Source organism: Hevea brasiliensis, chromosome 4 (genome assembly GCF_030052815.1).
Source record: "Hevea brasiliensis isolate MT/VB/25A 57/8 chromosome 4, ASM3005281v1, whole genome shotgun sequence".
In the NCBI taxonomy this organism is placed as follows: Eukaryota; Viridiplantae; Streptophyta; class Magnoliopsida; order Malpighiales; family Euphorbiaceae; genus Hevea; species Hevea brasiliensis.
In genome coordinates this window covers 1114794-1140050 of record NC_079496.1, presented here as the reverse complement: position 1 = coordinate 1140050, position 25257 = coordinate 1114794, and the positions used below count along the sequence as shown (strand labels likewise).

General features: G+C 34.7%; 3 protein-coding genes across 8 annotated transcripts; 1 reads left to right on the top strand and 2 right to left on the bottom strand.

The window, feature by feature from the left end:
• Positions 1–605: 605 nt before the first annotated feature.
• LOC110656318 (FIP1[V]-like protein) lies at positions 606–9860 on the bottom strand. The gene is made up of 9 exons (XM_021813016.2): positions 9198–9860; positions 8341–8543; positions 7920–8046; positions 7500–7568; positions 7148–7264; positions 6914–7015; positions 6632–6834; positions 4380–6192; positions 606–1502 (listed from the first exon to the last, which is right to left on the bottom strand). The coding sequence occupies exons 1-9, from the start codon at positions 9690–9692 to the stop codon at positions 939–941; spliced, it is 3693 nt and encodes a 1230-aa protein (XP_021668708.2). The 5' UTR covers positions 9693–9860; the 3' UTR covers positions 606–938.
• A 441-nt stretch (positions 9861–10301) lies between these two features.
• LOC110656207 (LEAF RUST 10 DISEASE-RESISTANCE LOCUS RECEPTOR-LIKE PROTEIN KINASE-like 1.2) lies at positions 10302–11738 on the bottom strand. Its single transcript, XM_021812821.2, has 3 exons — positions 10919–11738; positions 10697–10738; positions 10302–10504 (listed from the first exon to the last, which is right to left on the bottom strand). The coding sequence occupies exons 1-3, from the start codon at positions 11688–11690 to the stop codon at positions 10410–10412; spliced, it is 909 nt and encodes a 302-aa protein (XP_021668513.2). The 5' UTR covers positions 11691–11738; the 3' UTR covers positions 10302–10409.
• A 7240-nt stretch (positions 11739–18978) lies between these two features.
• On the top strand, positions 18979–24751 carry LOC131179111 (ATP-citrate synthase beta chain protein 2-like). 6 transcript variants are annotated; one of them, XM_058144899.1, is made up of 18 exons: positions 18981–19140; positions 19711–19828; positions 19942–20044; positions 20611–20676; positions 20764–20887; positions 21071–21205; positions 21732–21792; positions 21889–21965; positions 22152–22307; positions 22414–22542; positions 22634–22766; positions 22858–22985; positions 23157–23262; positions 23390–23466; positions 23564–23634; positions 23750–24034; positions 24412–24501; positions 24720–24751. In XM_058144899.1, exons 2-17 carry the CDS (start codon positions 19729–19731, stop codon positions 24485–24487), a joined length of 1827 nt encoding a protein of 608 aa, XP_058000882.1. In that variant the 5' UTR covers positions 18981–19140; positions 19711–19728; the 3' UTR covers positions 24488–24501; positions 24720–24751. The 6 variants fall into 6 exon arrangements, with proteins under 6 accessions (XP_058000880.1, XP_058000882.1, XP_058000881.1 ...); XM_058144897.1 differs by having other exon boundaries at positions 18979–19140; positions 24412–24751; XM_058144898.1 differs by having other exon boundaries at positions 19006–19160; positions 24412–24751.
• Positions 24752–25257: the final 506 nt, after the last annotated feature.

Sequence of the window (25257 nt, the reverse complement as noted above, 5' to 3'; positions counted from 1 at the left end):
TATTTTAATTAATTATACATAAATTTTATTATAAACATTTGATCTAAATATTAGATTTATTATTATGTAAAATTATTTTTATATTAAATGTATTTTTTATTGTTTATAAATTATTTTTATGAAACTTAAATGATGCCACAAATTACAAAATCTGGGCATTTTCAAAAAAAAAAAATTACAAAATCTGGGGATTTAAATATAGTGGGCATTTGAGTAATTATAACCTCAGAAGTCACTGGCTTGAGAGTAGCCACGTAGTTCACATCTGGTGTGGCTTAGCCTTTCAGTCTAGCTGGCAGATTTTTATGACACGCGGAGAACTTTTGTTGGTGAAGAATCGCGCTCTATCAGGTACAACAATCTCATGTACTAAAATTGAAATAAAAATAAAAATAAAAAAATAAAAGAAAGAGCTTAATAAGTTTTTCTTTTAAAATATTCAAATTTAAATGAAATTACCAAGGCCTTTCCTAAAAATTTTATTTTTTATTTTTAATTTTCAATAATTAAAAAATTATTTTATTATTGTTTAACTAACATATTTAAGAAAATAAATTTCTCAACAATGACTTCAAAATAATGTCACCAATAAATTTTAGAGGAAATAAAACCAAGCAATGAAGATTATGCATTGATCTCTCATAACTATTCACCAAAAGCCAAATCAAAGAATATCAAGAGCAACATAAAAGTGTTTTTACACTCTCAAAGCATTCAATTTTTATTACATCAACAAGAAAATAACATAAAGATCAGCTTTGCCTGCAATTCCTTTGGAATGAAAAAATTCAACCTGACCTGCAACTGATATGTCAGTTATTAAGTTGTATCGGCCATGACATCTGGTTTGATTCTTCTGATCCGTCTAGATGTTCCATCCTCAAGACTGTCTCAATCAATACAATGATCATACAAGATGTGACTATAATAACATAAATCTAACTGTAATGGCATAAATCCAACTTCCACTGCCTCTTTCGGGCAGGCCTGACATGTTTAGTTTCAACTGTATAGGGCACCAAATCAGCTTGGGGCTTCAGACTCTTATCTGGCTCCGTTGATGCGACGGGATCCTTGAAGCGCTCCCTTCGTCTTTCCATCTTTGCTAATGTTTCCAATATGTGTTGGTCATCATATACCTTCTCAAATCCACTTGAAACATTTTCATTGCAAAAAATTTTCTTCTTCATATTGCACGTATGTGCTGCATTTCCAGACGCATGTTTCTTTTCCAACCGGTCCTCTATGACTGGTTCTTCTGGCACGATCTGACCTTCCTCAATATCCAAACCTTTATTGTGCTCTGTAGCCGGAAACTTATCCAGCCATTGCTCATCATCTCGGCTGTTTTCCAGTTTTGAGATTCCAATTTGGGTTGCTTTTCCAGTCTGATTTTCATTAAAATGGTTCAAGATTTTCTGCTCCTTCGCAAACTTCTGATCCATCTTTTTGAATTTACCATTGGACAACAAACTCTCAGTATTGGAACATCTTCCAGAGGACTGCAGAAAGTATTTGTCATAGGAAAATGTTACCCAATTACACCTAACTACAGATCAGATAAACTAGCCAGCAACCAGACAAAATTGGAGAGTTCAAGAAACATTTACAGATCAGTAAATATATTTGAAAACAATTGCAGCAGAATGCATCCTAAGCAATATCCTTAAACACAATTCAAGATGACAAATTTACATAAACATTTAACAGCAGATCCTCACACTACCATTTTCAAGATCATAAAATAATCATAGATACAAGTAAAGTTCATGAATCATGATAATGGGTGTTTGATATGATATTGGCTCCTGTTACACTTAGTTTATAAAGGTATCAAATTGTCCATATCTCACAGGTAAACATAATAAAATTATAATCATTAATTCCTCAATAAAAAAAAATTAGAAAATGCTCACATAATGAGGAATGCTTTACCCAATTGGCATTAAGTAATACGTGTTAAAACAGACGAAAAAGTGGAAACAAAGGTATAATCATGATATATCGTTATGCCCATATCTGAGAGTTCTATGTATATGCTAAAATGTAGAGAAACATCAGGCCACACATGTATCCAAGGTATGTTGATCATCTCCATGAATGCCTCAAAAAGTTCTCAGCACTAGTGAAGTTCTATGCAAAGCATTGACCTTCTCAGTGACAAGTTATGAAATGGGAAAAAAGAAAGAGTTGGCAAAACTAGGGAATATATAAATAGTTAAAGATGCAAATAACAGCTGAAAGCAGTAATTTATTCCATGTCAACGGAAAGTGAGTAAGGAAAATGAGAGGAGATAAACATTAAGATGAACTACAAAATGTCAACGGAAATTTTGCAAAATGCATAGAAAATACTATGATTTGAGTTATATATAACCATACAAGAAAATTTGAAATTTACAGTGCAGCCTTACAAAGCAAGACACTGATCATAAAAAGATCTGTTATGGAAAGTCAAAACCTGTATATGATATTGTATTCCTAATGCGTAGTATAATTATAGGGATTGCATTCCTAATTAGTTAGAGACAAAGTGTATATACATGTGTAACAATTCCTTGAGAAGTACATAGAGAAAATTTCTTCTACATGGGATCAAAGCAGGTTATGGCCTGGTTTCAGTTTTAGTTCAATTTCCCAGTGTTGCATCTGCTTTTCAGTTTCAAATGTCAACCGGATGTCCCAGTTGCAACTTGAGGGGGAGTATTGGAATATTACTTGTGGGAAAAAGTCCCATGTTGGCGGCATATAAGAAATTAAAGGGCATATAAGTGTGCTAGTAAACCAAACCAGTCTCAAGCCCAGTTCAATGTATAGCTTGCCAGTTTGATATTCACACTCCTGGGTCCATAATTCTCAATAAGATCTAGTAGAAAGTCAAAATGTTTGATCAATAACACACATGACATAAAGAAAATAGCATAGGCTTCCAAGGACATAGAATAAAAGAGCAAATAAGAAATTGCAGGTCAAATAAACCTTGAGAAAATTTTATTTCGCAAATAGAAAGCAACAAGAGACCACAACACTCTACAATAAAAATAATTTAATGATGTTTGATGTCTCACTGCTCCGGCACATATTAATTCAACATATGAGATAAACTATAAAAGCCAGACAATGGATAGACAGGTAGGCAGAGGTATGAGATCCAGATTCTGGAAAATCAGTCACATTGCAAATCCTCACAAGCATGGCTTAATAGAGATTAGTGAGTGGAACAGAAATTCTAAAACAAAACAGACTTTGAGATGACTAATTAACTCAAGAAATTGAAAAATATCAACCGAACAAATGGCATCTAAGCATCTAACACTAATTTTCCTGATATCAAATAAAACACACATGCACATCCATTTCCCAATTTCAAAGCAACTATCTCATCATTGTTTATTAGCACTAATGATCACTCAGTTGGCACAGACTACAGAGAAATATGAACAGAAAATAGGAGTACTAAAATCTGCTGATGCTAACAGGTGCATATATGTATGGTACACAACATCAATAAACCATTTGTTGTTGAAGAACTTCACTAGCGGGGGTAAACCAAAATATTTGGGAACTAAATGAATCCTGTAATTTTGGAGACATGTAAAATCATCATTGTGAGATACCAACTAAGTTCCACTACAAAAGCAACAAGCCAGCTTTTAGGATACAATCGCCTATCTTCACACCCCTAATTTAAATTTTAAAGACATCCTAAACATCAAATTTAAGATATATAAAAAATGCATTACTCTTAAGAGCAAAATACCTCCTTTCAATGATTAACTGATAGATAAAGACTATTTGAAGTACAGATAACCTCTTGGACATTAGGTAATGTATATAACAATTGTGAACCTAACTATCAGAAGGATATAATTAGCAAAATCCAGAAAAAAAAAGCAATTTATAGCCTGTATATTTGTCAAAATCTCAGTCCATGAAAATCTAATTTTTCTGACAGTTCAAGATGATTCTTCTCAGCCTTCTAAAGACTCAACCATGACAACAAGGGTGTTTTTATTTCCAATATCATGTCACCTTCCAAGAGATTGGCAGCAAAGTTAATAGAGAAACTATCAATAGCCTGAAAATATAATATGAGAGTTTAATAAAATAAAGCAAGTTATGAGAACTTTTTGATACTGAGAGACTTGTCCATTTGTTTAGCCCGAATGTGTATTTTGACATTCATGTGAGGAAGAAGACTAAAGCCTAGAGACCTTTGAAAATTGAACTACATGGCAAATGGTAACATGGAAGGAGATGAGGACAAACAAACAATAAGATGGCATTAACGAGAATAAAGAAAACTTGCTCATAAGTGGAGCACTTATAAATATAAGTACAATAATACAAGGTTTTGACCTCGGTTTCCCTACGTTTACCTTTCCTTCCCCAAAAATCAAGTCAACTGGATCATTGCACCTCCCGGATGTCTGCTCATACTCACCTCTACTCATCATATAGGAGTTTCTATTACGAAAGCCAGCACTGCTTTCTCCTTTAAACATTTTGCGCCTATGCCACTCCAACTGCATATCATCAACCATCCAACCATTGGCAGATCTATACTTAGCATGAATCCTTTCATGCCTGGAAAATTTTTCATATGAACATGAGGACCGTTTGGCATAAAACTCATCATCTTGATGTTTCAAAATTGATTCACCTTGTGTTCCATGCAGTACTCCAGTTCTCCGACTATATTTTCTCCTCCAGTGAACCCGATCATCAATATAAACAACATCATCTTCTGCATTATCAATATCATTATAACCGTCAACCCATTGATTGCCCCTATATTTGCCACCACGTATTTCTCTCCTATGTCTCCCATACCTATCAGCGACATCAAACATTTCCTTTCTTGGTGACATCATATCCTTCCACCTTTCTTCATTGGCTGCATAAGATTCTCTGTGAGACCAAGTGGACAAATGCTGTTGATTCAGAATCCAATGATCATCTGCAGTTTCCATACACCATGAATTCTCCAAATTAATAGGCCATGAATTCTCCAAATTAATAGGGGTACGGTGACCATATCTAACTCTTCTTTCATGCAGATTTGTTTCTCTCCCAAAAAATGGAATGTGTGAATCATATTGTTCATCCAGAGAATCCCCTTTCCGGTTGGTGACCAATCTCCCATATTTTTGTAGCATCAAGTCATCAACATTTTTATTAGCAGACAAAAAAGCATCATAATTGGTTCTCTTCCTCGATTGGATTTTGTCAACCTTCCTTCCCCACTGAATGTCTGTTTGTTTGAAATTGTTGTACTTGGTAACCAATCTCCTGGAATCCCTGTAGGTGTCAGGAATTAGGCCCTCAGGAGAGAGTCCTCTTCCACCACAATCCCAATCTCTATCCACGTCTTCTCTATCATCCAGCCTAAAACTTCTTTCATGCAAATCGCTCTCATTCCAGTTCCTTCTTTCCTTGGGTTTTATTTCATCTCTAACACTCCGATGATATTTTGTACGAGGATGCTTTCTGCAAACATCCCGGAAATGGTTGTCAGAAAACCTTTCTCGCCCGTAACAACTAAAAACATCTCTCTGCCTATCATATGGTAAATCTCCTCCTTTGTGATCACCAAAATCATGCATCTCTTCAATCCGTTTGTAATGACCAATGGATAACTGATCCCTAGACATGGGAGAGGCATCATTATCAGTATCAGGGTGGATGCTTCGCTCAGCAACTCTGTGAAGTCTCCTGTTTTGATTCCTCCTTGCTTCCTGAATACGACTTCTATTTCTTGAATAATGTTGGCTGTCATCTGGTTTTTTCGTAGCTCCATTGCTTTCAGTGTACTTATGGTCAGATGCAACCAACTCCTGTAACATAGCACCTGAAGATTGCCTTCTTAAAAGACTGCTAGACACTTCGGGAATGCTACACAAACTGCCTCTGGATGCCTCAGAATCACTTCCAGAACACGACAATGTCAGGCTAAAATGACTCTGTTCACCAACTGATAATTCTGTTTCAGTCAGATATTGATCTGACTTGCACATATTCCTGCCATTTTCTTCCTCTATGGTTTCCATTTCTTTAGAAATCTCTTCTGACATTTGAGCATTCGCCTCATGATGATGATGATGATACCTCTCAGCATCAGAGTTCTGATCTTTGTCATGACTACCAAGATCCAGAGCCATTTGACTAGAGTCTGATATTGGCTGGGAACACCTAATCATATAAAATCAATATTTTATCAATGGCTTGAGAGAAAAAAAATATGTCACATATTAAATAAAGTGAGCTTCTACCATCACTCTCCTTCAAACTTAAATGCAACCTGAATTAGTGAGAAAGTTAAGCTATTAATCATCCTTGACCTTAACTAAGTATGAGTCAGTGAACAAGCAAAAATATAAAGATGTATCAACTCTATTTCTATTTCATTAAATCACATAAATGCATGAAAATAATACTACACTTTTTGAGCCTTCATTTAGAAAATGTGATTTATTAGGTTTAACAGCCACAACCAACCATCTTCAACATGGGAAATACATATATGTCAAAGTAATTATGCAGTAAATCCATAGAAGATAATTCTGGTACCTAGAGGTATAACTAAATGATGGTTATAGGATACCAAGATTGATATTTGAATGATTCAAACCTGTTACTGGAAGGAGACCTTATGTTTCCCAGAGACTTTGCAGGTGATTCATCTACACTATCACTGCCAGAATTGTGGACATCTTGTATATCATCCACACATAAATCCATGATTTTTGATGCTTCAAGTCCACTTCTATCTATATGGCACAATTCCTCCTCACCAGAGCCAGAAGAATTCCCATTGGAATCTTGCACATTGATCTGCTTCCAACAATGCAATAAGTATCATGATGTGGGGTTCATGTTGAAAGACATAGACGTAACTACACCAAAATTATACCTGTATCACAACATCAGAATCCCAAATACGTGGATGCCTTAAATCCATTGTTGGTTGACGTTCAGTGGTGGTATCTTCAACCTGAATTGCTCTGCCTTTTGGCTGAACCAATAAAAATAAGTCAGTGATCAACCATGTTCAATGAAACACAGATATAGACATCACTCACTGTGAAACAAGTTTAATCAAAATGAATATCGGACAAAGAAAGCATGATAGTTGACTTAGAAATACCAATTCCAACTGCCTCTCTCCCATATCTGCAGATTTTGATGCAGATCCAGCTTGAGCAATATCGTCGGTGACCGTCTCATGAGCAGCTCTCTCATCCTCCAATTCAATTTCAAAGGCCTGTTTCATACAAACACAATATGGTTTGTAAACCCATTTCTCCAAGTAGTTTCACAATGACCATCAAGAGACACCCAAAAAAAGCATCTCCAGTGCATGAGACTTCCTGCTTTGTGAGGGTAGTCTATCATGCACAGCCTCCCCCCTTGACATTCAAGTCACAAAGGAGCAACCTTAATATTTCACAAAGGTTTACCCTCATCAAGAAACATCCACAAAGATTAAAATTACTAACCTGAGTAAATTTTGAAGACTTTTGATTTTGGAACCTACCATGCATGAAAGAATGTTGACGGAGTTGCTCCTACAACACATCAGATAAATTTTAGTTATCAGAGGTTATTTCATACAAAAAATAATCACAGTGATAACTCAAGTAAAGCAGCAGTGGAAGTGGAACATATCTAAGTCCACAGGTTTCCTCGCTAATGGGGTGTCAAAATCTCTGGGCATCTGATTAATCCCCAAGCATGTGATCCACACATTAAATGATCCTAACTAGACTACATAAAGATTCAACCGTATGGCCAGAATACATGCCAACCTTTATGCTAGAAGGTCAACTAGAGAATTAACTTGATTGGTACTAAACAAGCACACATTTACAGTAATGAAAATATTTCACCAAAGAAAATATGATGGTACAATAATTTACCAGGGAGATGCAGTACTGTTTCCAACTATCCTCATTGAAACCAAAATTAAAGAAATCAGATATATGTACTCCAGGATACTTCCATTTTTTCTCTTCAAATGCATCAATATTCACATCTAGTATAGTCCTGAAATGACGAAAAAGACCAGACTGTTAACCTAAAATCATGAAGGAAGTACTCTGAAAGCCATCAAAATTGGAAGAATTAATACCATTGATGTAATACAACAACTAAGCCCTAATCCCAATCTAGTTAAGGTCTGCTATAAAATTTTCCTTAAGCCCAAGAAAATGCCTTCCTTTTCATTTAAAATTACAGAAAGAAGACTTATTTTTTGGGTGCATAGTGCACAGCGAAGCCTCTAATAATTGTAAAGAAACTGGGATAGCCTGAATTAGGATCATAGTTCAGGTTACTAACCTATACCATGGAAGCGAGAAACCATATCCACTTGAATTGGCCATGGCACGATTATTAGCAACCTGACCTGTGTTTGAGATCTTGTGTTGTTTGCATCTGTTATCTTCCCAATCACCTCTGACAGATTTAGAAGAACAAACCAGCCCCAAAGAATCATTGACTTTATTATTACTTGAAAATGATGATCCATGCGGTTTTAAATGCTGCATAATAGCACCAGAAATAGAATAAGAAACAGGCCTGGGTTATTCTTCCATCAAACAGCCTTCTTTATAAAATAATATCATCAAAAGAAAAGCGCATAGAACAAAAATATGGAAACACATCATACTGCAATAGGAAGGCCCAGATCAAAATTGATTAATTTCAAGATTTAAATCAATTATTTAGTCCCAATGGAACCATCCATCCAGAAAAAAGGAAGGATCATGGGAGGGATCTTTGAGCTGCTTAAGTTAATCATTTCTTTGATTGTGAAGAATCTGAAGCCATCCAGTTAGCAAATACTTCACATTGCAACCAGTTCAGCAGTAATCTCTTCAGTTCTGTTAATAGAACAATCAGAAGTTTGTAGGATTCTTATTTTCTCAAGGAATCTCCAACACATCTTATTTCATTGGTCTTAGTTTGCCATAATCAAAGAAATTAGCAATATATAATCAACAACCTAATGCTGCAGATTAGGCATAGATCACAAAATGGCAACAAACACCGAAACAAAGTCAATGCTTAACTCCACACCCCCACCCCAAAAAAAAAAAAAAAAAAAAGGGCTTTATTTTAGAAACTAATAAAAAATACGCAAATGTGATCTTTAAATAAATCAAACAGGATGGTCTTTTCTACAAATTCAATACCTTGTACTGCGGATAATGCGAGCTATAACCACCCTTGACTCCATTCCCACGTTCACCTCCATGTCCATTAGCACTGGCATGCAAACCATTCTTACCATGACCCTTTTTAACACTGCAAAAGCCATCGTCGTCTTCATCCTTCTCCTCCTCAAAGCCATCGCAATTATCATTCCTCTCCTCAGCAATTGGTAACCCCTTACAATCCTCATCGTTCAATACTATATTCAAATCATCCTCGCTATCACTTCCACCAGCCTCAGAAACGTTCGACTTCTCGCAGATTGAACTCAACTGCTTCAAATCCGACTTGAGAATCCCCTCGCTAAGACTACGGTTAAATTCCTCTGTAGTGCTATTATTCTTACATTCTTCCTCTCCTTCCTGTTGTTCAGTGCATAGTTTAGCAAAGTTTAACACAGAATTTATAGCAGAACTTGCTTGGACTTCGACATCGGCGTATATATCGCCGAAATCGTCATCAATCAAATCCTCCATTTGTAGAGGGAACTCTAGAAATTGAGAGCATACAATCTATATAAACTTGATGGAGTTTTGGTTAAGAAACTCCATGGATGAAGAAATTAAGAAATAGCGATTAGTGGCTGAAGAGGGTAGTTGCAGACGCCAGACAGTGAAGATATTGAACACTTGAGAGTAAAACCCTGATAAAACCCTTTGGGCTTTGGGACTCGCATGTACAACAACCGAACGTCATCCATTGGGCTTTGTCTGAGAAGCCTCTCAAATTCTATTTTATGCGGTGATTAAAATAATGTTTTTATTTTATTTCTTTTTGCGTGATAAATTCAAACTTAAATTAAATAAATATAAATTTTCTCTTAAAAAAATATAATTAAAAATCATTAATATTTAAATATTATATTGCGTTAAGTTGCATAATTTTTTATTTAAATATAAATTAAAATTTACATTATTTTAATATTTATTTTTAAATGTAAAAATTTTTTTTAAAACAATACGTAAATGCAACTTATATTTTGAAATTGTACCACAAGCTAGCATTATAGAAGCAGCAATTTCTGGAATAACGCCATGCAAAGTAAGAATGTATCATGATCGTTCAATAGTTTTGCATGTCACTTATAGATTAGGATTATATTATTTCTTCCAGAAATGGCCTTATTTTGGACAAAATTTAATGGCAATCGATTTGGACAAAAGAGGAATATTTTTGCTTCTCCTACTTGTTATTCAAACAGGTTTGTATAAGCCAAACTTCTTCTTCTTCTTCTGGATGAAGTAAAACACAGTTGCCATGATAACCATACCCCCCAGAAGCAGTGCACCTGCAAGCCAACACATGTAGATTAAAACTTTATAATTTTGGAGTCAAATCATTTTAATATTATTAATTATCTAATTATTATGATTCATTTATTTTTAATTGAGACTCAAACTGATGATTTTAATAAAATCAATATAGTTAAAAGTTTATCTGTGAGGACTAAATATTTTGTTTCTTTATAAGAAAGACTCACCTATGCCAACATAATTTGGTTCTTCCTGAATTGAAACAATGCCTGCCAATTCACGTGATAGATTAATAAGAAAAGAGATGTCGCAGATCAATTTTACCACTGTATTGAAGAATCGTAGCAAGTATAGTCTTGACACTTGCGAAAAATTGCAAGATTAGATCTTGTGCTAGTATAATGACACTAAATAAATTTTAAACTTGTCTAAAAGAAAAAGAGAATTACCCTTTTCTTCATAAGAAGTAGTTCCATTACCATGGCAGTTGAAGGACTGCCTTCCATTGCTGCAAATGCAAAAGAAGTTCTTGGGTTGGCCTTTTCTGTAACTACAAAATCCACCGCTGGCCTCACATGACTGGCATACTTCATCAGCTGCTTGGTTCCATGTCAATTTGAACCCTTTTTGCAAAACTTTGCCAAGACCCTTAACTAAATCTCCATGGTCCACTGCCTCATCAATCACAGGCAAAGCCACAATTGATGCACAATATCTATCCCAATCAAACTCTGGAATTGCTCCCTCCTTGAACACAAATGATCTCTTAGCACCATATTCTAAGCATCTTATGTGTGGAAGTGAAGGTGGGTACAAGGTGCAATTATAAAAGAAATGCACCACCTTGTTGCCTAAACTATTGAATAGGGGATGAGGTGTTGTGTTTAATGCAATATCATGGGTTATTTTTGGACAAGGTGCTGAATTTAGACTAGGGTAGGCAAAGAGGGTGAGTGATTTATTAGAGTAATTGATGTCTTTAATGGGATAAAGATAATCATCAGAGAGACGAAGCATTGGATTTTGGTCATTACAAGAGAGATTAAAGCCAGGATATCCACAGTGCTCTAATTGTTGGTTTTGGTGCCAAAAAGGGTAGCCAATAATGATGCCATTACCACAGTCAAAAGAAGGGCATGCAGGTTCTTGTATAGAATCGCCATTAATTGAGGTGTAGAGGAGGAGGAAGCGAAGGAACATCATTAGAAGAGAATAACCCATGAGTTAGCCAGAAATGGTTTCCAAATTGATTTTTTTAACGCAATTGATGTTGGTATGCTGGGATTAAAAACTGATCTGGGTCGATCCTGTAATGTGTATATGTACATTTTTTTAATGCTTTCTGGTTGGATAGTTTTTTAAAAAAGCAAGAGTCAACGAAGTAAGTAGAAATGACAGAGACTTGTTAAGAATAAATTATTTCTTAATAATCGTTGCTGATTTAAATCAACTTTGGGTAGGTTATGCGAACCAATTTCATGCTGACACCTGATAGTAGAACTGTCCAGTGAGCCTGTCTGGATTGGTTTTGATCGAAATACAAGATTCTGATTCAAGATTTAGAGAGACCGGAACGAAATTACGGGCTCTAATAAATTTTAATTTTAATCAAATTTAATTATTAAATTTTATTTTTATATATATATATATTGAAATAAAATTTTAAATTTAATATATCTTAATTATAAAAAATTTAAAATAATAAAATACTTTTTCAAAATGCTTTTTTTAAATTATCTCAATATGTGCAATACATGAGGTTCTATAAGTTGATCGTGTGATTTTCCCTTTTTTTTTTTTTTTTGGTGGCATTCAAAAAGAAAGGCATTGCCAATGTAGCCTATGCAAGCGAAACTAAAGACTTAAGCAAGGCAATACATGAAAAAGTGAAATGAAGGGACTTTGCAAATCCAGAGTCCCAAGGCGAAGGATGCCATGCCCTGATCAAGGGAGGCTAATAGGACCACTGGATCAGCAATTGTCGGTCCCCAGCAAACCCAAGAGTCCAGAAATCACGGACCCAATTCAACCTCGAGACTAAAAGCGTCGCATTTAAATCGAAGGCCATAAATAAACAGTGTCAGCTGTTCCATTGAATTGACCACAATCAAACAGAACCCAAGCCTCTCTGGCCTCTCCTTCATTCCATTTCTCGGCCACCCAATTATCCTCCAACTCTCGATAATCATAGTTATAAAGTGTTAAATGCAAGTTAAAATAAATTTGATTGAATTGAAAGTACAAGTTAGATATAAAATCATATGTCTTTCTTGTTCAGCTTAGTAGTGTCTGCCCTTTCTTAAATCCCACTCACATGGCTTCAAAAAAATCATGGAGTAACTGAGTCTCTGTCTAGATTTCCCTATTTTGACAAAGCAATAATGAAATTGATGACGCTTAATTCCATTTGATTGAGACCGAACGGAAACATCTACCCATGATAATAATGATCACATCTCAGACTCAGGCAGTAAGGCAAATGAGTATTAGGAACTTTTTCAGCCAATGTGAAAAGAAAAGAAAGAAATGACAATGACTATCAACTTCTTTATGGATTTTTTTGCCTGTATCTAATTCATTATGGACTCAAGTAACTCATGAGTCCCACTTATTTGTGTTTTAAATCCATAATAAACTGGTACAGACAATATAAGAAATTTTCTCATATTTCCAATTCGATAAATATATTACCTTTATAGGAAGAATTATGGGAGTGCTAGCCTACTCCAATTGTTTAATCAGTGACTATTTCAGAGAATGAGAAAGCTACAGACAGAATAGAGATTACCTTGAGGCATTCTTAATTCCTTATAATCGGAGATTAGTAGCTTAAGGAATTCTTATCATACTAGTAAGGTACACTAGTTAATATTAGAATTCTAGGTAAAAATATATTTATTATATCACCCATAAAAAAAAAAACTTTGAATGGTTAATACTTTATAAGTTATATACTATATTACTATGTACTAATGAGTTTTGGCTAATTAATGTTAATGGATAGATTCCAGGGTTCAAATTTTAATTTGAAATCAATAAAAGAAAAAGAATTATAATTTTTTTTTTTTTTGGTTTTGAGATCAATTAATCTGAAATTCTTCATGTAATTTCTGCCATGCAAAAATATTAAGTTACATTTGTGTAATGTGTATATAAAACATGTGTACATGCCGTATGGATGGAGATACAAATATGAATTGGCGGACAGAAAGTTGATGACAGATTTCAGATTTGTGGCATTTCATTGTATGAATTTGGTAATTGGCCTGCAGAGCAGTAGGCTTAGGCATAAAAGGAAACTTTCATTCTTTGGAAGAGATGGGAGTCTATGCCTACCAATTCTTGTTCTAGGCAACTTCTAATTCAGGGTACTGCTACAATGTCTCCCTGCACCCTCTCTCTCTCCTTACAGCTCGGTAAGTCATGAAGTTTTGTCCTTTCTCAAGATGCAGTTGGGATAGAGAGAGAGAGAGAGAGAGGGAGAGAGAGAGAGAGAGAGGGAGAGAGAGGAATCCAAGTAATGAACAAGTACAAGTTGATCGTGTGTAGTAGAAAGGGGAAATTTACCTTTTGACCAAGAGGCTGATTTTTTATTTTTTATTTTTATTTTTTTTGAACTCAGAGGCTGATTCATTCCAATGGATACATCACCAAGACATATGAGCTGCAGTATCTGGCTGTAGAATGGGAGGTGATGTAACAACACAATCCCACCTTTATGCGCTTGTATTTTCACTTGAATTCTTGAGAAGAGATGTAGATCATCCCAACCAAGAAAAAGTCCTGAATTTCACACACTTTACATTCTTTCTTTCCACAAGTGTTCATTCAACCCAAAAATAAAAGAACCGAGGTGGTAAAAATTGAGCATCTTTTGGAAATGGGAAAAGGGGTAATATATATTCTTCATATAACACATAATTTTCTTTCTCAGGGCCCTTAATTAAGGTTTATATATATATATATATATATATATATATATATATATATATATTTATTTATTTATTTATTTATTTATTTTTATTTTTTTGGGGACAGCAGATCTAAAAGTAATCTTGAGTACCATGTGAAATGGGATGGGTGCATATGGTATCACTTTTGCCTAGAGCATTAAATGGTGCTGTTGTCTTTAATCTTTTGTCCTGGCAACAAAAAAAATAGTGTGGTGGGAATGGAGTAGACTGTTTGATTAGAATGAAATTGGCAGTGGTCCTCGCTCTCCCCAGCCTGCATGCCTTGATCTGTACTTACATTGGTCATAATGCTTCCGTGTTAAAAGGAAGTAAGTCCAACCCAAAAATCTTCTATATATAACCCATATTTCCACTTTCTCTTCTTCATTACTGTTGATTTTGTTTGCTCAAGTACCGCAGAACTGTGAGAAAGATTTCATCTTGCAACTGATCACCAAGTATAATGTTTTCTCGTTACATTTGCATCTTTTATTTGATGATGCTCATCATTGCATGTTGGAATCTTGGAATTCAATCAGGTAACACTGAATCTTTCTGCTCTTTCAATTATTCCTTTTCTTTCCTTCCCTTCTATTCCTATCTAACAATTTCAAAATCTTGGAGTTCAAAATCTAATTAACTACATCATCTTAATTAATTTTGCAGGTGCTTCAAACAAGTTTTTACAATCTTCTGATAAAAATAATAACCAATCAACAACATTATCCGAAACACTACTAGAGTCATACCCAAGTCAAAGAAAGCTTTTGGTTCATGGTAAAGACTCAATCTTTAAGACATTGTACGTTTGCATTCCCTAGATTTTTCTTTAAATCTAGAATACAAGAAATAAATTAAATTTACTAGTATGTTTATATATATATATATGTGTGTGTGTGTGTGTATTCTTTTCTATTTTGGGTCTCAAGTGGTACACTTCTTTCTCTTCTTTCTAATTTTTTTTTTCAACAACAGGTACTTGCTCAAACAGAGATATAAGCATCTCACAAAGTAGAGATTTCACTTCTGGGATCCCCCAGTACATAGTTCAGATTGTCAACACCTGTGTTTCAGGTTGTGCTCCTTCTGATATTCATCTCCACTGTGGTTGGTTTGCTTCCGCAAGAATGGTAAACCCAACAACTTTCAAGAGGCTTTCCTATGATGATTGTTTGGTAAATGGAGGGAAAACTTTGATGAACGGTCAGATAATCAGATTCACCTATTCAAATTCATTCATGTACACTCTTGCACTCAAATCTGCCAAATTCTGCCAAGTCTAAAACAACCCATTCAATGATGGAAGAAGAAAGAAGAGAAACAATTGCACCATATAGGAAAGAAACCCCAAACCAAAGGTTATTGATCCCAACTCTCAAAAGTCAAAGCAGATGCTCACGAAGAAGAAACAATATTGTCTCAGCTTTTAGCTTTTTCACAGCCTATAGTAGAGTCGATAGACCAGTGAACCTAAAGCTCCCTCCTGTGAAACATCAAAGCTGGGTTTTGAGTTTCACTTTTCACTACCATTTTATATATTATGATATTGAATCTGCATCTGTCAATAGCGTTCCATCATCCCCATATATAAATTTTCATTATTCTGGAATTATATATATATATAAATATAAACTTGAGTCAAAAGCTACTGTTTCTATAGCTGCATGTGCATGGAAGGTCTGAAAATGGATGCCTTTTATTTTTTTCTGGCAGTGCGTGTGCTTTCATTGCAGTTTGTCTTTTCTTTTGCTTTAACACACAATACTTTTAGACCTGAGGCTGAGAGGATAAGAAAGAGAGCTTCCTTTAATTTTCACCTAGAGAGCCTTTTTGCTCGCTAAGGTTGACTGGAGCAATACAGAGAGAGCAGTGTCAGAGGAGAAAGGAGTTAATAGGTAGAAATTTTCAAAAAGTTGTAACGGAGGAAGGATCTCAAAACTGCTAAATCTGGGACTTTTTTTTTTTTTTCCTCTCTATCTCTACGCAAAAGGAGAGGTTGCACGTTAGCATCAAGGAGGCAAGGCCCACGGCTCGAAGAACAAATACTTGAAGACAGATAGAAACCCTTCTATACGTGAAGGAAAATTTGATATTAAGGTGGTTTAGCTAGGAGATTCCTTTGCCTTGATTCAAATGGGGTGTTCTGAAATTGGAAATTACTTCATTGTACAGTGAATAAAATTTTGAGAGTTTATTACGATTATGATGCATGATTATATTAAAACCATTGCATAGTATTTTAAAATTTCTCAATTGGCCTCTATTTGACACGCAAATATGGAATGAATGAACAAAATAGAAGAGCAACTGTTATTTTGTAAGCTTGTACATAAATAGTACGAGGTCAAAAGATTACTTTTTGTGTTCGTATTTTTCTCTTTCTTATACTTTAATTAGATAGTCTTCTTGCTTTCTAGGTGCGTCCAAGGAAAATGTGGATAGGCACTTTTTTTCTTTTTTTCTTTTTTCATTAGGCTTTATTTAATTAATGCTATTACATCTTTCGGAGTATATTTGATGAGGAATTATTAGGTGTATCCGGTGCACATACATCTTCTCTCACAATCATGTGAGACTCACTTCTTATATAATAGGGAGGATCCACTTTCTGTGAGAAAATGAACACTATTTCTTAATGCTCTGATGTATCTAATAATTAACCATATTTAATATATTAAAAAATAATATATTTTTTACTTATATATAAAAATAAAAAGATAAAACTCACTAATGTGTGAATGAAAATGTATATTGACCGAATGCATATTCACCTGATTCACTTAATAATTTACCTTCTAGTCCCTTTCTAAAATGGAAACAAAGCTTTGATGAAAAAAGAGTTTAATAAAAAAAAAAAAAAAGCGCTTAATGTCTCAGCTTTTGGGCAAATTTTCAGGCCCGTGGCGCCGAACTGGGCAGGATCCATCAAAAGAAAGTTTCCAGTGCTTATGGGTCAGGCGTTGGCAAGTAAGTTGTTGAAATGTTAGGCCTTTCGACCTATTTCTCTGGGTAATAGGGTAAGCCCAGTAGGCCCAAACCGAAAAGAAATAATTTTCACAAGCTGCGAAAATCTGTGAGGTCCTATTTTAGAAAAATGCCATTTTAAATGTTGAAAAATATTTAATTTAATTATTTTGAAGATTTTATAATAAAAATAAATTTAATATTTATTAATTAATATATTTAAAGAGATTTTTTTTTTCACTGAGAATAGACCTTTAAGAAGATGTAAATTTTAGTTTTAATAATAATTACATAGTTATTGTTGACCAATCTTAAAATACAAGAATTTTTAAGAGAACAAAGAAAAAGTGCAAGAATTGGCTGTTGTTTGTAATGGACCATTATGGCATTATCTGTCTTGTTGGGTAGGAAAGGTGAGGGTGATTTATTTATTTATTTATTTTTAAATTTTCATCAATTTTATGTTTTTCTAAAATTTTTAAAGGATTGGTCTGAAAATTATTTTTTTATGAATAAATAAATATTTATTAATATTAAAAAACAATTACATCTAAAATATTGAGTGAATAATGCCTATCTTGTTAAAATTGTATTATGAACAAATTTTTTTTCATGAGATTAATCATTTTGTATTTTAGTAAATTATTTAACAATTCTTAATAATGGTAATTTAAATAAAAAAAGGTATAATTATGTGATGAATTATTAATTTATCAACAATAAAAAGTGTAATTTTTTAAGCTTACAAAGTATTTTTTAATTTTATTTTTAAATATTTGATTTATCTTATAATTGACTAATAAATATAAAAGAAAATATAAAATATAAATATGATAGTAATTTTAAATAAAATCGCGATATTACTTTTATTTAATTTATAAATAATTAATATTTAAAGGTGTTTTAGTCATATTTTATTTGATTGTGACTGTAATATATTGAGTTGTGAAAATAGATTCTTTTAATAAAAAAATAAATAAATTTAAATATAAAAAAATAAAATGAAAAAAAATTGAAAAAATAAGGAAATTAAATTAATGTTGAGGCTCAACCCTCTCGATCAACTACCTAACGGTCCCAACCCAACGGCACTCGGTTCCAACTCTCTACCTTCTCTCTCTTAATTTTGTCCCAAAAAAAAAAAAACACAGGGGCCATGTTTGGAAAGGTGTTAAATCTGAGGAAGGAAAATTTAAAAAATAAAAAAAAATAAAATTTTAAACTCATTTTATTTATCATAAAAATTTTATACAGAATTAATATATTAATGTACGGATCATATAATAAATATTTAATTTAATAATTTTTAAATTTTTATTCATTACAAATTAAAATTTATCACACTTAAAATCATTTCTCATCACTTAAATTAAATTTGTGCATAAAAAAATAAAAATATTTTTATAAGTTTGTTAATGAAAAAACTAATATCTTTTAAATTTTACGTCCTCCTATTTTCCTCTTCAATTCAAGCAAAAAAGAGAGAATGATTTTCGCCTCTTCCAATTCTTTTATCCCTATTTTATTTCCTTCCATTTCCATTCCTCCCTTCTTTTTTATTCCCAAACAAGGAGGAATGCAGAACATAAATTCCACTCTGTATGCTAGCTACTGCGTGCCACGTGACCAGCTCCCCCTCCCGCTCCTGGTGTGGTAGCTGCAATTTTCTTCTAACATTCTCCCACTATATATCTCCCTCTCAATTTAATCGTTTTCTACTCCCTCTAATCGGCGAGTTTACGAGGCTTAATAGGGTAACTCTATTTCTCTTCAGGTGGATTCAATTTCCACTTTAACATTTCTTCCTACACCAAATACCTCTTTAAGCTACTCCAATTCCCTTTCCAGATCTGCTTCTTGATTCCTTTCCTTGTTTGTTTCTGTTTGTTCTATCATAACTTGCGATGTTCTTCGGCAATTTTGTTGTTGATACTCTGTTTTGTTGCTTAGTGAACGATTTCGAGGTTATTTAAATCGAGGTTTATCTCAAACAATAGAAATATCCGTGCTTCGTTGGAATTTGGTAGATCCTGTTAAGCTGCATTGCATTTTGATTGAATTTGGTTTGGTTTGGTTTGGTTTTCCCCATTCGTCAAGATCTGATACGGTGTAGCTTATAGTTAGGTGTTGTTTGGTGGTTATGATGGAGTTAAGCAATATTGTGTTCAACGTTTGATGTTTGTTAGTGGGTAGATCTTGTTTTGGTGGGAAAATATTGAGAAACACTGTTTTCAAAACAAGAAACTCAATAAGCCATTTCTTTGTCTGTTTTTTGATTTTGGAAGCATTTGGATAGTTTATATTTTGATCCTGTTTGTTAACAGGTCTCTTGAGTCTGCACCATGGCCACTGGACAACTCTTCTCTCGTACTACACAGGCTTTGTTTTACAATTACAAGCAGCTTCCCATCCAGCGCATGCTTGATTTTGATTTCCTTTGCGGTAAGAGAGAGTAGTTGTGATTGTCTAAGTTTTAACTTGTTCGAGTAGCTTATTGTCTGTGTTGGGTTGATGTACAGTGCTGATATAATACTTAATTTTCCCTGCACTTATAGGGAGAGAAACACCATCTGTGGCTGGAGTTATTAACCCCGGTGCAGAGGGATTCCAGAAACTCTTCTTTGGTCAAGAGGAAATTGCGATCCCTGTACATTCAACGTAAGCTATCCCTGTTCATTTTTTGCCATTTATATTTATTAACCAATCTGTGCAAGATAGTCAGGTTTTTGAAAGGTTAATTACAGTGTGCAGACGGATCATTTTTCTCTGGCTTAGTAAAGTTTAGTAGCACATGATCTGGTTGATATTACTTTTATTTCTGATGACCGTTTACTCTCCCATATCCTGCTACATCAGAACATGCGCTTTTAATTGAAAACATATTAGATTTTTATGCTATAATTAGATCATAAATTACTGAATAGGAATCAGGCACTGCTTGCCTTTGAATCAAAAACAACTTTTATCAGTATATTACTCAAAAGTAGATCCATGCTTGGTCAAAAGGTCTAGTAGTAAACTGAGAAATTCAATGCTAAGCTTATACTATTGCAATATGCCAACTATGTGGTAGAAAATATAATTCATCTGCCATGAACATCCGTTAAAACTTATCTAATTGTTAGATTCAGAACAACCAACTTTTTTTGGGGTTTAACCAAGAAACTTTGGTAGTATTTTTCTGATGTTTTGATTTCGTACGCTCATTTTGATATTATTTGCAGTATTGAGGCTGCTTGTGCTGCTCACCCAACTGCTGATGTATTTATAAACTTTGCATCATTTAGAAGGTTTGTTTTTCTTTTCTTATTAATATCATAGATTGCATGACATTTTTATTTGCATCATAAAGTCATTGTGCATTAATCTATTTGCAGTGCTGCTGCATCATCCATGGCAGCCCTGAAACAGCCCACCATTCGAGTTGTGGCAATAATAGCTGAGGGAGTTCCTGAGTCCGACACCAAACAATTAATTGCGTATGCACGGTCTAACAATAAGGTAAGATTATGAGCAAAGCCATTTGAATTGAACTGACAAATGTGAATTAAATGATCTAACAATTCATTTGTATTTGAAATCCCATACTGCTAATCCAAATACATTGTCCTTGAGGATCTGTTTGCTTGGTCTAGTTTCTAGTTTAGTTGTGCATCCTAATTTTAATACCTATTGGTGTTGCAGGTTGTCATTGGCCCAGCTACTGTTGGAGGCATTCAGGCTGGAGCATTCAAGATAGGCGACACTGCTGGAACAATTGATAACATAATTGCTGGCAAGTTATACAGGCCTGGATCTGTTGGATTTGTCTCCAAATCTGTATGTGTTCATTCCAGTTCACCTATTTCTCATCAAAATGTGTATTATGGGATCTCATGGCTACTGTACTTTCCCTGGTTCAAAAATTGCTCTCATTTTAACTGTGCTTTTACAGCAACTCAACAATATGTTAAAGAATGTTGCTGCATAAATATGGTGTATAACACATAATCCAACTCAGATAAGCAAATAACCTAAAATCGCAGCTTGAAGCTGCTGTTTGAGGATATTGATATGCTAGGCTATTTTTAACTTCAAGAACAAATTGCAAAATCACTTTAGTTCTTTGGCAGAATTGCACTTCTAGTCTTTGCATCTTTAATAGGTGGCATATAATATTAGACCACATCTAGCTATTTTGGACTTGTAATTTTTAAAGGGATGAGAAACAGAAGGGAATGAAATGACATTGAAATTGTTTTCTCATAGACTTTGCGAAGTGTTGATGTCTTGCCCTATCAACACCTACTGCTAGCACATGATGTATGTTGATGGTTCTGAGAATGATTTGCATTTATGATTGCAGGGTGGTATGTCAAATGAGCTATACAATACAATTGCCCGTGTGACAGATGGCATATATGAAGGTACTCTGGCATACATGCTCCTTTCTGTAGGCTAGATTAAAGTGTGCAGATCTGAATTCAAATTAAATTTTGGTGTGAATTTTGGAAATTCTTTAGGTATTGCAATTGGAGGAGATGTGTTTCCAGGCTCCACTCTTTCTGATCATGTTTTGCGGTTTAACAATATCCCACAGGTATAGCTTTGGTCCCGTTCATGAATTTTAACAGGAGCCTGTGCATTTAGTTTCTTTCTCGTGGACAAAAAGGACTATATATGATCTGTGATCCAAATCTATTTTGACCTAGCCAAAAAAAAATTGTTGGATGCTTTCTTGCATTTTATATTGTCTTCTCCAAACTGACTTTCTGATATACCTCAGGTTAAGATGATGGTTGTACTTGGGGAACTTGGTGGACGAGATGAGTATTCCCTTGTTGAAGCCCTCAAACAGGGAAAGGTTACCAAACCAGTAGTTGCTTGGGTCAGTGGAACATGTGCTCGGCTCTTCAAATCAGAAGTACAATTTGGTCATGCTGTAAGTTATTGCCTCAAAAGTCTTGCGTCCATCTGTTAACTAATCAGCAGACATTTCCCATGAAATAAGCACCAATCATAATCTTCCTTGATGCATTCCAAATCAGGGTGCTAAAAGTGGTGGAGAGATGGAATCTGCTCAAGCAAAAAATCAAGCACTAAAGGATGCTGGAGCTGTAGTTCCCACATCGTATGAAGCTTTTGAGACTGCAATTAAGGAGACATTTCAGATGCTGGTTAGTTTCTACAGACCTGTAACTTTCCAAACCCAAAATGAGTTCTGTTTCAGTTCCCTAATGCTTTATTAATCTTTTCCTATTCTTATAGGTTGAAGAGGGTAAGATCACACCTGTAAAGGAGATTAGACCTCCACAAATCCCTGAGGATCTTAACACAGCAATTAAGAGTGGCAAAGTTCGGGCACCAACTCATATTATTTCCACAATTTCTGATGACAGAGGTGCTTTCACTCGTGTTCTCAATTAATGATAGAAGTGTTAATTGTCTTAAATGGGTGGTTCTATAAACTCATCTTTTGATCCATTTTGCAGGTGAAGAGCCATGCTATGCTGGTGTGCCAATGTCTTCAATTGTTGAAAAGGGTTATGGTGTTGGTGATGTCATCTCTCTTTTGTGGTTCAAACGCAGCCTTCCACGTTACTGTACTCATTTTATTGAAGTGTGTATTTTCATAACTTTGTAACTATCTTTATATTATTTGCTAAGCATTCAGTTTAATATAGCCTCGTCTTTTTATTTTTTTTTCCTTCCTTTTGCTATACATGGTTTGACATGTATGTAGAGGTTATGTTGTCTATTTGTTTATTAATTGATTTTTGACCTTAATCAGATATGCATCATGCTCTGTGCTGACCATGGTCCCTGTGTCTCTGGTGCTCACAACACTATAGTAACAGCAAGGGCTGGAAAGGACCTAGTTTCCAGCCTTGTCTCAGGTAAAAAGAGTAGTCATTTAAATTTTTTTTTTTCATTGATGAATTCTGTTGAATAAGATGCTAAATGAAGTGCTTTTGTGAGGGCCAATCATAAAACAGGATATTGAATCATGGTCTTCTGAAACAGGTTTGCTCACGATTGGCCCCCGATTTGGTGGTGCCATTGATGATGCTGCTCGATACTTTAAGGATGCTTATGACAGGGTGAGGTTTAATGAATTTTACTCAGTTCATTTGTTATAAGTTGTTTAGGATTTCATGTTTGGTGTATCCAAGATTTATTTCTTTGCTGTCTTGTCAGGGTCTAACACCCTACGAATTTGTTGAAGGCATGAAAAAGAAGGGTATTCGTGTTCCTGGAATTGGGCACAGGTAAGGATTTGGAATTACTCTGCACTAGAAACTATGGAGTTTGAACTTTTTATGCTTCTCTTAGCTGGCGTTGCAAAATCATTCATGTGAACTCTTGCTTGCTTCTTGTGGAAAGGATCAAGAGAGGTGACAACAGAGATAAAAGGGTAGAGCTATTACAGCGGTTTGCTCGCACACATTTCCCTTCAGTAAAGTACATGGAGTATGCTGTTCAAGTTGAAACCTATACTCTTTCGAAGGCCAGTAACCTGGTGCTTAATGTTGATGGTGCAATTGGGTCCCTTTTCTTGGATCTTCTTGCTGGCAGTGGAATGTTTACCAAACAAGAGATAGATGAGATTGTTGAGATTGGTTATTTGAATGGGCTCTTTGTGTTGGCACGCTCCATTGGTCTGATTGGGTGAGTTGGATTGCACTTCAAAATTTCTTATCCTCTTCTCTTGGTTTTTGTTTTGTGTTGCTTATTCGGTTACAAGCAGGCCCTTGATATTGACACTTCAACAGTTGGATTTCTGACCCTGTATAGCCTTTTTAATTACAAGGATTTTAAGGTTGAACTGTTTATGGTCCCATAGATAGGGTTTTTGAGTTTTTATATAGATATGGCCTTTTTGGAATAATTTACAATTTTAGGTATTATTTGGCATTTAATTGGCTAAGGATGAGGTAAGATAGACCACTGCTATCTAGTATCTATTGCTATCTATTGCAAATAGATACAACTGAATGGAAGTATGTATTTGCATATGATTAATGCTTATAACTTTTCGATTTCAGGCACACATTCGACCAGAAGAGATTGAAACAGCCACTCTACCGTCACCCATGGGAGGATGTTCTCTACACCAAGTGAGAGAATTGCAGATGGTAGGTGCTATGCTGACCTGCTCTCAACTTTCTACAAGCTTTTCAGTATCCAAATATACGGAATTTGAAATTTGCTGCGATGTATATGTCCCATTGTCAGATTAGTGTTGTACTACTGTTGATAGGCTGAGGGCCTTAATTTGTAACTTGTATCAGAAGTTCACAAGTTGAACTCCAACCATTTATTCAGAGAAATGTTGCATACGTCTTTTTTTCAGGTTTCAAGGAGAAATAACTGAGTTGAGATGCATGTGGAATTGCTTTGCCATCATCTTACGGCCTAGGAATTTGTCCATATTGCTTCTAGGTGTACTGGAATAATTCTATTTCCTAAATTAAGTATTAATTCCTGTACTGGAATAATTCTATTTCCTAAATTAAGTATTAAATTTTTATATATATATTTTATAATACATTTTGAAATTTTTATATTTATTTATTCACTTTTTGTCATTTATGATCTTGTCTGTGGAAAAAGAGGAGAGAAAAAAAGGATGGGCTTAATGAATAACTGTCACGTGGGCAAGGAACTGGGCTGTACATGAGGTGGGGATAGTCACGTGGACAGGATACTGGTTGTCTCCTGACCCAGCTGTCCTAAAGGATCCCCAGTTAACGCACATATTCTGTCGCACGCCTCTCCTCAATCTTTGGTTATTTTCAGAGTATTGCACATAGTCATGCCTTCTCCTTTCTGGATGTGAACTTTTCATGCATTTGGCTCACGTATAACCCCTACGCAAATTAGTATTTTAA